Raw genomic sequence first — 14399 nt, forward strand, 5'->3', positions numbered from 1 at the left:
GCAAAATCTAGTTTCGATAATATTTTTTAGAAAGCTCTGATTATCTACTTCAATACTACTTAAATATTCGAAGAAAAATATTCGATGAAAAAACGACTTTTGCAGTAATTTAATAAATTATGTGCAAATAAACGGGTCTGTCGGTTCGGAGAGAAAGTGCAACACTATATTATATTTATTTATATAATACAAATGAGTAAAGGAGCAGCGAGAACGTTCTCTAATGATGAGGAATGTAGTTGTGCGAATCCTGAGGGCATCCCGGCAGCAGGCTCGACGTCTCCTCGTCCGTGGAGCTGCACAGCATCCCGACTAGTGTATAATCTACAAAGGGCGGCAGATCTAAGTCGGTGGTAGCCGGATCGCTGTAGTTGTTAACGGTTCCGTGAGCCGGTCCGGCGCTCATCATCTGTGGCACCCGTTCAAGGATCTCACAGGTGTAATGACAACGTTCGTTGCTGGGATAGAAGAAGGATTCGGGACTATTGCGAGACTGGACCGACGTCTCTGCTACGCCGGAGTTGTGGAACAGCTTTTCAGCAGTTTCCGGTGTCTCCTGATTGCCGTAACAACTCTGAAGTCTTTCGTCCAGATTCGTCCGGATCGAATTTTGATGAACGACGCGGTTGTGTGGCTGGTTTTTAGCGTCACCGTGCTCGAACATTTGGTGGTAACTATCGAAAGGATGATACGGCTTGCTCTCGGGGCTGCGTCGCACCGTCTCCTGCAGATCTTCGCCCTTCGGTTTTTGATAGAGGCTGTACTCCGCTCTGCTCACCATCGGAGGTTGACAACTGTTCTTGTAGCACTCGACTTCTCTACGTGAAGATAAAAGATCTTCCTCCTTGACTTCGAAACTTTCCAAATGTAGTCTGTTATCCTGTTGATCTTGAGGCCAATAAGATTGCTCGTGTTCATCCTTCGTGTTTCCATCGATAAAACCTTTTTGACTCTGCGACCGGGGATAATTCTGGTAGCTCAGAACGTCGCTCGCGGGCTGATTTTGATTCTTTTCTTGAACGTAATGATGCTGGTGCATCGTTCTCCTGGAAGTAAAGCCGTTAGAGACTTTCTCAGGCTCGAAGTTGGCGAAATGGAGTCTCTCATCCTGAGGCAGACTCAGGTGACTGCTGCTGGAGTCTTCGCTGAGAAACTGATTCCAGTAACCCTGATCTTGATTTTGCTGTTTCATTTCGTACTTAATGGTACCGCTGCCGAGGTCGAGTAAAGTTGGGGGTGAACGAGCTACGTCCTGGAGATTCGCAGAAAAATCCGGTCTCAAGGGTTGATCCAGTTGGAAGATCTCTTCCGGTTGAAAGAGATCGCCCGTGAAAGGTGGAAAGTCACCGTAAGATGCTTCTTGAGGAACCTGATTTGGCAAACAGTAACCAACGGGATTCTCTTGCGGCGGAACATCCTGCAGCCAATAAGGCCCGTCTGTGGGAGGCAACTGTTGAGGATATATCGTTGTTTGATGATGATGAGACTGTGGATACGATGGTACATTCGTCTGCAGCGAGCACATGCACTCGAAGGGCGGGCACGAACATGAGTATCCTACAATAATTTTATTTATTATTCGAAATTTATTATTATTTAAAATTGTAATAAAACATATAATTTTTTAACCTTCCGTCTACTGCAATCATATTTTTTGCTCTCTTTGTTTTTTTTTTCAATTTGAGTCCTTTTTGTTCAATTTAAGTTTTTTTTACTATTCTAGGTTTTTAAATAAAAATGTGAAAACATTCAGAGTTACTTTTAACATATCTTTATATTACCAAGTGATTTTTTTTTATTCAAATGTTAATTTTATAACAATTAAAATTTGAGCAAAAATGAAGATGAAATTCTGCTTGTGCCAAAAAAAGATCCAGATTGCAGACGGAGAGTTAATAAAACATATAATAATTGTTATTGTAATGTGATATATGCAAATAACAATTTATTTTTCATTCTCTAATTACAATTTATAAGAAGTAAGCAAGTAGGTGCGATTTCCGTGGTTTACTGCAGATTTGATTTTAATAGTAATCAATTTTGCAAGGCGAAAATTGAAATTTTATCAAAATTCAATGCATTTTACACACAGAAAATTTGCGACTCGAGATATTACAGCAGAGAAACTGTCTGATAAAAGTCATTGTGTTTACTCAATTACGTTATCTTTGTTCAAAATACGCGGTAGTTTTTGAAATGCGAGGATTTAAAGCTAACCAATCACAGGCTGCCGTAGCAATATAAGTTGGTACGCGTGTAGTAACGTTCGCGCGTTTTGCCGTAGCACTTGTTAATGATTGATCGGCGAGATATGGCAAAGTCAAATCTGTCGGTTTGAAAACGAACAAGTATGGTTTTGAAAAGCAGTAAATTTGAATGAATCCGCTTCCGTAACGAGTGCAGTAAACGCGATACTTCGTTTAATACTTTGCAATGACATTCAGTTGCGGCTCGCGACGCGAAAATCGAGATTATAATTTTCGACTGTCACTTGTTGCGTCGCGGCGTCGTGTCGCGAGTTTCTTGACGATCTCGAAAAAATCGTTCGCGGATTAAGCGTCGCGTCGGTCGGTTTTAATTTGTAATTAATGTAAATAATTAATGTGTTGCTTTGTGAAATAGTACGTGTTCAACGTGGAACATCATCCGGAGCTGATGCTGCAGGAACGTATGACAGAGCGACGACGTTCAGTGAGTATTTGTTTCTTTACTTGTGTTTACGAAAACTCAATATTAAGTTCATTACTTGAATATAAAGCTGGGTTTTTACCTGACGCTACGACGCTCATTTTCAGCGTTGAAACAGGCGACTTATTTTCACGCCGAAAATGATCAAAATTAATGCTTGATATTCGTCAATTTCTATCACTTTGAAAATGATTTATTTTGAAAATGATCGTTGAGCGTCGGCATGAAAAAGTACCTTAAGTTAAATATTTTAAGTGTAGAATTCGATTACATAATGCAGTCTTAATTCTCGTGATAAATTCTCTGTAAATTTTTTACAGAGAAAACATTCGAAAATATTCCTTGGCGAAAATAAAAATCGGAGCACAAGTCGTTCTGTTTCTCTCTTATATTCGATTACGTTCCAATCTTTATTTTTGTCAAGATTTCGGTAATTGTAAATACAGAACGATATTTTACAAATCAGGATTTAGGAAGATAAATGGATAACAAAACTGAGCGCTTTGACTAATTTCAAATAGGTTTGCAAGAGAATTTTAATTTGAGAGTGTGTGTTACGAAGATTAAAATATCTCATTTTTATATTCTCAACTTTCCTCCACGCGCCTGCAGTTTCTGTCGCAGGTATCTGTTCGCTAGCGCCATCTCGTGTACAGTTATGTGTATGATTGTGTGTTGTCGTCTTACGAGAAGGGAAAATACATACATACATGTCGGAGCCGGGAGCATTTGATGCTCTCATAATCCAATAGAGACTACTTAATCAGTGACGCCTAATGTTATATTTTGAATGTGATAACAAAGAACAAAGTATAAAGTAATAACCTTTATCAGAGATTAATGGAGGTGGCTGCGTCGTTCTCGACGGCTGCTCGAGCGTGTCTGTGCTTGATCTTTTAGTTCCTCTCAGTGACATTAACTGTAACGAAACATATGCATTTCATTGTAATTTGTTCATTAAACGTGACTTTTCATTGATTGCAGGAAGACGCGGCCACAGATTGTAGAATTTGGTTCAACCTCTTCATTACGGTGAGTCATTTTTTTTCTTTTCTTGTATAATCAAATTAAAATGTTTTGCAATATATAATTAAATTATAAAGTGATCAACATCAAGATTCAAATATTATCTGGCTGATATAACTTGAAAAAATATGTCAAATCGATATTTAATTCTAAAATTGGAGAAAGGTAAAAATTGCTAATTGTGGCATTTTCGGAGACCATAATCCGAGTAGCCTCATGTATTGTTTTATAATTAGGTTTATTTTTATTGCTGTGTACTGAACTCCATTAACTAGAACTTTCTTTTATCACATATTGTAGCTAAAACTTCTTGCTTTTATCAATTATTAAACAGATACTCATTTCAATTTAAGTACAAAAAGTGTGCAACTAGTTCAACTATAAAACAGACTTCTTGTTTAGCATTAAATGTACAATAAGAAGATAATGATACGAACATTCGAATATTTCCAAAACTGTCTCAAGTAGAACACGTATAATTAAGTCATAACAATATCATAGAACGTCATCATGACATCATTTGTTATAAACTTGAATATAAACTTGTAAATGATAAATAAGGTTATAATAATGTATTATGATATTATTATGATTCTCTTTTGTTTTTACTTGAATTAGCTTACGTGGTCGTATATGAAATTACCTTGGAGCCTAGAGCAGCCTCTCTCGCTAAAAGCACTGCCAGTCCTCTGACCCTCCTACCAGCACCCACGCTTCTTCGCGCCTCCGATGTAGATTTTGCCTCCGGTCGCGGATGGTCGTGCTGGCCCTTGGCTTGGAAGAAAATCGCATGCTCCGTGTGCCGCCAAAAGTGCGTCACGGGATAACCGCAATGACCGCGACACGATAGTATCTCTAAGCGACCGGTGCACTGTCTATTGGGGCACGGTTTGCCCTGTTGCTTCTTTCTGGCCTGCGGACAAAGTTGAAGCGTGTATTGAATGCAAAGAAAAACTTGAACAGTTGATACTCAGGTAAACATAGGTTGCAGTGTTCCAAAATTCACTATTAGTCACTGAGAATCTACAGCCCAGCAAATCATAAATATAACTGCTATGTACCATAATACAGACATGTAAATGATGTATATTTACATACGTGTTATATAACACACTACAGTAAAACCAAATTTTGATTAGAACAATAAAATTTTTTAATTAAAAAGTAAGAAAACTTTGTTACTCACGTATACAAAACATATCTCTTAATGCTGTGTTTATTGAGTGCACGTAAACTGTAGATTTTTAGCACTGGCAGTAAATTGAAACATAGAAATCATATAGCCATAGAAACTATAATGATATTATAAGGATCTCTCTCTCTCTCTCTCTCTCTCTCTCTCTCTCTCTCTCTCTCTTTCTCTTTCATCGTGACTTTATTTGTTACTTATAAGTAACGAATAGTCATGACAAGACATCCTATTATTACTCATCTTACCTGGGTAAATGCGATTGATTTTTGATCTCTTATTCAAGAAAATTATCAGCGTCCCAAGATTTATTTGCAGACTCGCGTAAATTACTCTCTCGATTATTAACAAGACGTAACGCCGTCGCAGACAAGCGGACGGCGACAGAATTTTGCGTCGCGACAAGAATGCCGGCGAACGCGTGTGACTATCGTGCGAGCGCAATTTACATTTATTATCGGGTCGAGATTTATGTTTATCGTTCCGTTATGCGCTTCGCTCACCTTATCGCAGATCGCCGGTCGTAGGTGAACCCTTCCACCGCCGGGCAGTATGCACTCCTGCGAACACACCAGAACGCCCAGGCAACTCTTCTTCAAAATGCTTACGTTGTGATTGTTAGTGTTTCTCATCGCCCAACCGGAGGCGTGCCTCCTTGCTTCCTCGCAATCCGGTCCATAGACTCTCCTCACATGTCCGTCCGCCCATTCGCACCAGGAATCGTATTCTACTACCTGAATCAAAATCCTATTTTTGAGATCGATCATGGCACTCGCAAGGTGAATGTGATTTTATTGAATCTTTTGCGGGATTTGTAAGCACGTCTTATGGGCGGAATAATATAATGGGAATAATATTGTGCAGTAAGCCGTAAAAGATATAAGAAATTGATCAATCAGAGTCGATTCTCTTCATATTTAGTCAATTTCTTACGTTTTATAATTTACTACACCATGTTGTTCCCTCTTTAATCCCGTTCCCATTCTACAATCGCATAAACGATTGTAGTTGTGAGAATTGACCAATCACAGTCAAATATACTGCTCATATTTGACTGTGATCGGTCAATTCTTACAGTTACGATTACTTACTACGTTTACGCAATTGTAGAATGGGCTTTAGGAGATAGATATTCGCCCGGCAATTTGAGAGAATTCCCGTCGGATTTGAGAGAAAAAACTTACCCTTGGAACATTCGAATCATTTATGTCCCACTCCTGATGAGGATGATGTTGCTGCTGGTTGCCGGCGACAGTCGCTGACATCGTCGGCGACCCCACGCGACTCCTGCAAAGAGAGTATATCTCAGTATAAATTTCTTCAGACTTTTAAATCTTGCATCGTCATAATCGATCCAATAAATCGGCGTCATTGTTCCGCGAGAGATTTTGTTGCGATCGAGGATCGACCTTAAGACCTAGCAAGTTGTTGCCCGGAATCGAATTCTGAGACTAATTTAGTATTACGTAATTGGCCGGCAGCGGTGGGATAAAACCCCGATTTATGGTGCATACCCAGCTGTACTTCGCGCGATACTTATGGGAGTTCGTGGGTGGTATGGCGCGACATGGAGCACGTTCAGCGCGCTTTCTGGAATCCTTGCATCCATTGCGATCGGATCGTGGTGCGAAAGATCAATTCTCGATAGTTGTTATAGCTACTCTTGAAATTTGTCGACGGTATGTCTGCGTGTCTGCGGTCGTACATTTATCTTCACTCAGTAATCGAACATTTAATTCATCAAATGTGTTTGTGCGCGCGAAAAGTGGACGAATTTATTAATAACTGGAGTAATATTAACATTAATTAACGCGCGTTAATCAATAACAATAATCAGTAACCGATTGGAAAAAGTTATCTATATCTTTCTTTGTTTCGCAACTTTCACATGCAAATAAATCTTATTGGTTCATTCTTATTTATTTATAATTATTTATAATAGCTGCGTGTGCGTTTTCAGTAGAAAAAAGCAACTTTGTGACTGTTCCAAGATTTTTTGATATGATTAAGTTCTTGTTTTTAGTTTCTTATGAATCTAAAAATATAAACCAATCATACACAGAAAGGACGACTTTCTTGCAGATATAAAAATAATTTTGTTAGAGCTCTGTATATATCGTTAAAATGATTGTATAGAAATTTCAAGTATGTTACTTCTGCAAAACTGCTTTTTCTACTGAACACAGTCAATTTAACAGCTTTTTGCGGAAATTTAACATAAATTATGAAAGTTCATGCAAGAAGTCATGCGAAAGCGCAGTCATTTGATTAATTCGTCCTTTTGCCTGTATTAATAAGGCTGAATATTTAGCTAATCTCTGTGCCCTAAATGGTTTTTGTCGCCATAGTCTCTCTTTTCCAAGCGGCGCAAGAAACACTTGTGCATAAATCCTCTTATAAGTGTATCTCTTCACGTCAGCTCACAAACCAGCTCCTGCCTTTCCCCCGTTGACATTAAAGTCTGCGCTTATGATCTGTGGCGGCATTACGGTATGCGAGGACTCCTTGAGTTGCAACCGAGTGTGCAACGACCTCCCGATCGTATATCACACCTCAAATAGATTTTTCACAGCTTTGATCTCTGCGAGAGAGGTGCTTTGAGAGCGTACAGCATATCATGCACAACTTGATGCACAATTAATGAGTAATTGAGGGATTTTCGTAATAAATATGAAAGGGCTGCGATCAAAATTAAATAATTTTCATCATCCCACACGGTTTTGCTGAAGTACTTAAATAATTAGTTAAATATAGATTTGAAAATAATTTTATTGGACGATCAAAAATAATTATGTAGGATACTCAAACGGGTTGTTAGAACATTCAAATTTTTTGCAGTATTGCTCATCATGCTTGGGCTTTTCTACATAAATTTGATTCAATAAAAAGTTATTTTTAAACTTATATTTTTAGGTATTTCAGCAAAATCGTTCTTTCCACGCAGGGACGATATTTATTACGATTTATAATACAGTAGAATAACTTGATTAATATCTCTTGATAATGAAACTTGAATAACTCTGTCAGACACTCGCCAGACTCGATTTCCTCGGTCCTGCTAATTTAGGTATCGCAAATCTGCGAGCAAACTTGTATGTTCACTCACTTGAATTTACTTGTCGCACGTATGTTCGTCAGGGACGGCATTTCGAAAGGATTTCCGCGCCTCCTACGGTACTCGCACAGGTTACGCGTTAGGTGCGTGCACGCATCGTTTCCGTCGGTTTTATCGAGTCGCGTTCGTAGTCGGACGTTTACGATCCTGGAACACCTACTCGAGAACGTTTCATCGCCCGTGGGTCGCGTCTTCAACGACGCGGACCACCTCGTGAAACTTTTCTCACGCCGACATGATCACTGTCGAGGAGCCGCGGTTCCAATTGCAGTGACCGCCAATCGTGTAAAGTATGTTTATTGCGCCCCTCGATTCGATACGCAGGCATTTATCGCCTGACATATTTCGTCTAGATTTCTGATGGCGATCATTTGCAATGTTGCTCGCGGCATCAGAAACGACTGGTGGAATGACTTCTTTCTTGACTTCTTCCATTGCACATCGCCTTATCGTGTATATATTTCAACATCAATTTTCACTTGCGTGTTTTATTGATTTAAAATAAAGTATTATATAAATATTTATATTTTTGCTCGCATCATGGGATGACCCGTGTGATTTTAATTATCAGTTATGGAAAAAGCAATTGTTTAATTATCAATTGTACAGTAGAAAAAGAATTTTTCGTGATTTTGACGATACCGATATGCTGCGCGGGCATTTATTGTCTGACATATTTCGTCTAGATTTAATAATGTCTAGATTAAACAAGGAATCACATAAGTATAATTTTTTGCACGCATATTTGATAAAACGCTTGTTTCGAAGCTTAATTAATACAGAGCGTCAGGACTAATGAGTGTTTATTACTATTAGAATTATAAATAAATACAAGATAAAAGAGTCACGGTTTAGTAAGAAGATGTAACAGATCTAGTCTATGTCTTTTTTAAATTCAAACCTTGCACTGAACCTTGCTACTGAATAAGAATTTAAATTGTGGTTGAAACTGTAATTGTCAATTATTGTTAATAATGTACACAAGTTTTACACATTATTATGCCATCGAGCGTCGACTTATATTAGTTTGCATTACTGACTTATTTTAATTATCAATTACAGAAAAATAAAAAAATCAATTACTTAATTATTAATTATAGAAAAATAATTTCTCGCGATTTTGATGATATCGAGATACTCCGAAGAAGAAAGTATTCTTCTTGCTTTGTGCCAAGTGATAATTCTGCCATTCTTTTTTGACGGTTTCTTATGCATAGTGAGAAGAAGACACGCGAGGCACGTTTACTATACATTACGTCGACGCTTCTCTCTCTCTCTCTCTCTCTCTCTCTCTCTCTCTTTTCGTGGAAACAGCAAAAGTAGAATTGAACTGGAGGGGATATGACACGGGAAGAGGATAGCTTTAACGAAGAAAAGAATCAGCTTAGGTGAATGATTGCCCGGATCGGTGATAAAGTCATCGCCTTTAGCACCGAGTAAGATGATACATCGGCGGACGATGCTGCGCCAAGATTGTCCGAAGCCGAAGACGTACGCACACGCGCGTGAACACACGCGTGCATTCTGGCGTACTGTCATTCGTGAGAGAAAGATGCAGAAAGAAACGAAGGGGGAAAGAGAAAGAGAAGGAGACGTCTCGTGTCTTCCTCGGTGGTGTGGGTGCACGTTCAGAATTTCAGATATTAAGGTAGATACGCGCCGTGCGACAAGGCCACTAAAATATCACGAAGGGCACACCGTGAAAAGGAAGAAGAAATTTCTCGCTCTGTCCTCGTCCTTTCCTATTTCCTTCTCTCTCTCTCTCTCTCTCTCTCTCTCTCCCTCCCCCTCACTTCGTTCTTCCTCTTTTGGTTGTCTCCTGATTTCTCTCTCATTTTCTTCTCCATCTTCTTTTTCCTCTCATCCTTGTTCGTTACTGTCCGCGATATCTATGCCCGTTCCTGCTCGTAGTAGAGCTAACGTCTGAATCTTTCCGCGAGATTAGCTCGCGAGTTAATCTCGCGCTTCTAAACAAGTTAATTCCTCGCGTTTTTAATTCATGTTATCGATTGCGTTGTCCATGCGGAGACACTACGCCGATAGTTATATTACCCATATCGTAACTTTATGCTCCATTCGTTTATATTAATTTATAACCTGCTTATATTTAATCTTTTATCGTATTTTATTGCATTCTACTTCATATTTAAAGTAAAATTAATATGTAAAAATACTTCTCATATGTGATTGTACAAAAACAATTATTTATTGCACAGAATAATTCAAAATTTTATATATAATTATACATATAACTCTTAATGTTTAAACAAAAGTTTCTATTCTGAGTTAAAAATAATTTCTGTTTATAGTTTATATTGATAAGGACCCGAATTGAAGGCTTCAAACTTTACTTTATTTTATTCGTATTGTTACATTCACACGAAAATAAAGAATTTTCTGTGTATCTGAACAGCTGATGTAGGCTGCGATAGGCTTTTTTACATTTCACTGATTTAATGTTCTTTATAATCAATAAACATCAAGTGACATTCATTATTTACACTGAGAAAAAAATTATTCAATTGTGTAAATTAATTTAGTTCGTAATTCATCGATTAGAAAGCATTGGCTGCATTCAGAAGAAAAAGCTTTGCAAGTTTTTACTGTTGTAAGATTCTTTAATATGATAATATTAGTTTATACATTTAGATCCAGTGAGAAACTAAGGACAATGATATTAAAAAATTTTACAACAGTTGCAAAACTATTTTTCCTGCTGAACATGGTTATTCCTTATAACGATGTTAAACATTGAATCTTTATGAATTAAAAATTTATCGCTTAATCGATCGCGTACAAAATATCTATATTTTATCGATCTCGAGAACGAAAGATCTGTTTGATACGTAACTACATAATGATATGAAGAAATATTTTGTGAAATAATAAGTAATTTGAAGAGAGTATTTACAATTTTTTATATCATTTTTTAAACTGATCACTCTAATTGGTGAAACCGATTATTAGTTGTTTATGTACACGTGCTTGTTATTTTGCTTACACCGATATCAATCTTTGCAATATCCATTTGTTTGCGAAGACAGTCTATCCACGTGTAATCTCGAATAGCAGTGGGACGGAGCAGTTGGGAGATGGCACAAAAAATTGAGCAAAACATGTTGAGGCTCAATGAAACGCGATAGAACGAAAGAAAACCGGTCAGGCTGGATTTTTGTAAATTCGACTTTTTGTTGATTCCGTACTCCAAGAGCATATTCAGTAGATCGCATTAATCCCGATGTCCTAATAAGAAAGAGAAGGATGTAAGTACAATCAGTTCGATGCGCCAAATTTAAAGAAGCACGTGGATCGTCTTATGCAATTAATGTCGCGTAATGTCGCGGTATATTGACTAACTTGAAAATCTTAATTAAAAAATCTTTGCGCGAGTTTATTGCAATGAGATCATAATTTTTTACATCATAAAGTTATACCTTTAATTAATTCATGATTGATTTGACATCGTCGATGATATTAAAATAATGAAAGAATGTTTCTCTAAAAGTAATTCAAAATTTTGAATGTCACATTTTGTTCTAGTCTACATAATATCATTGTGTTATACAACCGCGGATAAACTGTCAGCTTCTATTCGGTTACCACGACATAAAAGGATTCACGACGGGGGTGGGGCTCTCGAAGGGTACCGCGGGTTCAAAGGGTTTCTTGGAGCGGTGAACAGAAAGAGAGAAAGAGAGCGTTCTCGAGATTCGAGATAAAGGGGGATCGTCTTACTCGCGGACATTCGTTTAATCTGTCTTCGAGGTGTTGGGCTGTGATCAATGGCGAGGCGGTAGTATATCCTTAATCGGTTTTCACAAACCGACCAGACGGCTGCCACCTCTCCAATTTGGAATCTTGGACTGTCCTTTTATCTCGAGCGAGAGTAATACAAGCGAGCGAGAGTAAAGAATTTGTCTTGGGCAATTCTTAACATATAAATCGGAAAAAGTTTATATCACATAACGCTGGAGTCAAATTAGAAACGGGAATTATTAACCTTTTGCAATTTGAATTTTTTTTTATACGAGCGAAATTAAATTTTGTCATTCTTGCTCAAATTTCAATTTTTATTAAGTAAAATCGAGTTAAAAATTGTTTGATAATGTAATAGAGAATATGTTGAAAAGTATGAATTTTTCTTGAATTTTTCTACATTTTTTGAAAACTAAAACAGTAAAAAAACTTAGGCTGGACAAAAAGGTTTAGATTGAGTGTAAAAGTCTAATTGCAGATAGAGGGTTAATGTATTATGTAGATTAATTAAACAGAAATATTAATTTATCTTTAAATTGTTTTGTGATTTAGAATGTAAGTATATTGTGCAATAAGGATTTTTTTATTGTTACTTTTTTTTTGAGAATATGAGCTTTTATAATTTAATATAAGAAAAAATAAAAGTAAAATAACGACACAGAAAGCATTTTTGATAAATTAAAAATACCGAGGAAGCGACTGCTCGCGCGCACGAATGGTTGTGCATGGCTCGATGAGGCGCGCATGTGTAAACGAAGGGTTTCTAGAACACCTAGCGTCCAATCAGGCCTCGTGATAACGCCCACACACCAATGGGAGACCCGCAGAACGCCCATTGATTAGATAGTAGCTGAATTTCTCTCACTATCTGAAGGAAGAGAAATCGATGACAAGCGCAAAAGTTACTAATTTTTTGCATTTATCAAATCTGCTGGAGCTCGTGTCTCGTAGGGTTGAAATTTAATTTAAAACGAGAGAAGAAAAAATTGACAGATCGATAAAATCGACTTCTTACAATCCGTGATGAAAAATATAGATGAAGAAATCAATAATTCATGTGGATCAGTTAAACTAGATACGCCATTTTCTCGGTCGGGGGATTAAGGGAAATTATTATATATTTGAATAAATTGGATAAATGTAGATACTTACAGAACTACCATAGTCGATGCGGTTTCGTAATTGATATCTCGGTGCTTTGTTGATCAGCCACAGTAAATGATTCGCGATCACTATGGGCGATCTTCCGAGTGATTTATCACAACTGCAGATACGCGCCACTTCGGGTCACCGATGGAACACGAGGAGACTGCACTTCACTTAAAGACAGTTTTTTTATATCTTCAAACATTTCGATCACCCCCACGGTATCATAGAAAACGATCAGTTTTTCTGTCATTTATCATTTTGACAGTTGATGGATTTACAACTGCTTGTAGATTCATATTGCCGTATAACGACGTTTCTTAGGCCGTTCTGACTTATAACTGGACTGTTGTAAGCAAGAAGTGACTTAGTCGAGATTCTCGCAGGCGTCTGTGGATCGATTTTGACGTTTGCTTCGGAGCGAACAGGTGCGTGCCGATGCGTGCGGCACGACGTCGCTGCGTGAACTGAGGCAGCTCCACCACGGTAGAAACTTAGCTCTGGTCTCCAGCCACGTTGTGCGTGGCAGAACGCGAGTTATACCGTGGTTGCCACCATATGTCGGCAGGCACCGCCTATGGGAGTGGCGGTGGCTAACCAATCGCTGACTGCTTCCCTTTTGAGGGTGCCTAATCGACGATAGCAACCCCTCTCGACCCACCGAGGAGGAATCGATCACCGGAGGTTCCTCCCTGTGGCAACGGGATTTCTCTCGAACTTCGTGGCCCAAGGCTGCTCTGTTTCGATACATTGAGATTCGCACGGAAAATGATAGTAGTTTTCGAGGTTCCACGTCTCTAACCTGTGAAACAAGCAAGGTAGTGATATTTGCAAATATTAAATAGATTGTGAAGAAATTAATAAAATTTAATAGAGAAAGAGAGGCTTTTATTTTTTTATGTATCTTACATAATGTTACTTTCTTTTTAACGAGCTTAATTATTAGTGAAAGAGTAACAGAAACGTCAAATGGAACAGTAACAAAGCTTAAAACATAAGCTCGAACTTATTTATAATTCACAATTACTAAGTATTAGATTATATTTAATCGAGCTTATTTATGGTTCACAATTATTTTTAGATTACATTTAATTTGTTAATTGCACTAAAATTATTTAACATTTGACGATAGATCAAATAATATCTTAATACTGTATACTTTAATTGTCTGTCGGGGAAAAATACTTAATTTTCGGAATTGTACAATATCATTCATTGTAAAAGAACGAGTGTGTTAATTGACTAATCGTGTGACGCGATGGCCTAAGTTTGTAATCAGCTGGCAATAGGGTGTCCCTCGCAGGAACCTCCTATTTCCTACCTTCCCTATCCCGTTGCCTCCCCCAACCCCAGGTACCCGCATCCAAGACAACGGCCCGTTACGCTCCGATCGAACTCGAACCCACGACGCAAACATATCTGCCGAGGTGAACGCGTCCTCGGAATTGTGAAGTTGCGATCTCAACCCAGAAAGAGGAC

General features: G+C 38.0%; 1 protein-coding gene across 1 annotated transcript; it reads right to left on the minus strand.

The window, feature by feature from the left end:
- Nucleotides 1–220: 220 nt before the first annotated feature.
- On the minus strand, nt 221–13073 carry LOC108756412 (transcription factor glial cells missing-like). The gene is made up of 6 exons (XM_018500184.1): nt 12927–13073; nt 6088–6190; nt 5407–5637; nt 4358–4627; nt 3514–3607; nt 221–1557 (listed from the first exon to the last, which is right to left on the minus strand). Exons 1-6 carry the CDS (start codon nt 12935–12937, stop codon nt 221–223), a joined length of 2046 nt encoding a protein of 681 aa, XP_018355686.1. The 5' UTR covers nt 12938–13073.
- Nucleotides 13074–14399: the final 1326 nt, after the last annotated feature.

The sequence above is a fragment of the Trachymyrmex septentrionalis genome, unplaced genomic scaffold, assembly GCF_001594115.1.
Source record: "Trachymyrmex septentrionalis isolate Tsep2-gDNA-1 unplaced genomic scaffold, Tsep1.0 scaffold127, whole genome shotgun sequence".
NCBI classification, from domain to species: Eukaryota; Metazoa; Arthropoda; class Insecta; order Hymenoptera; family Formicidae; genus Trachymyrmex; species Trachymyrmex septentrionalis.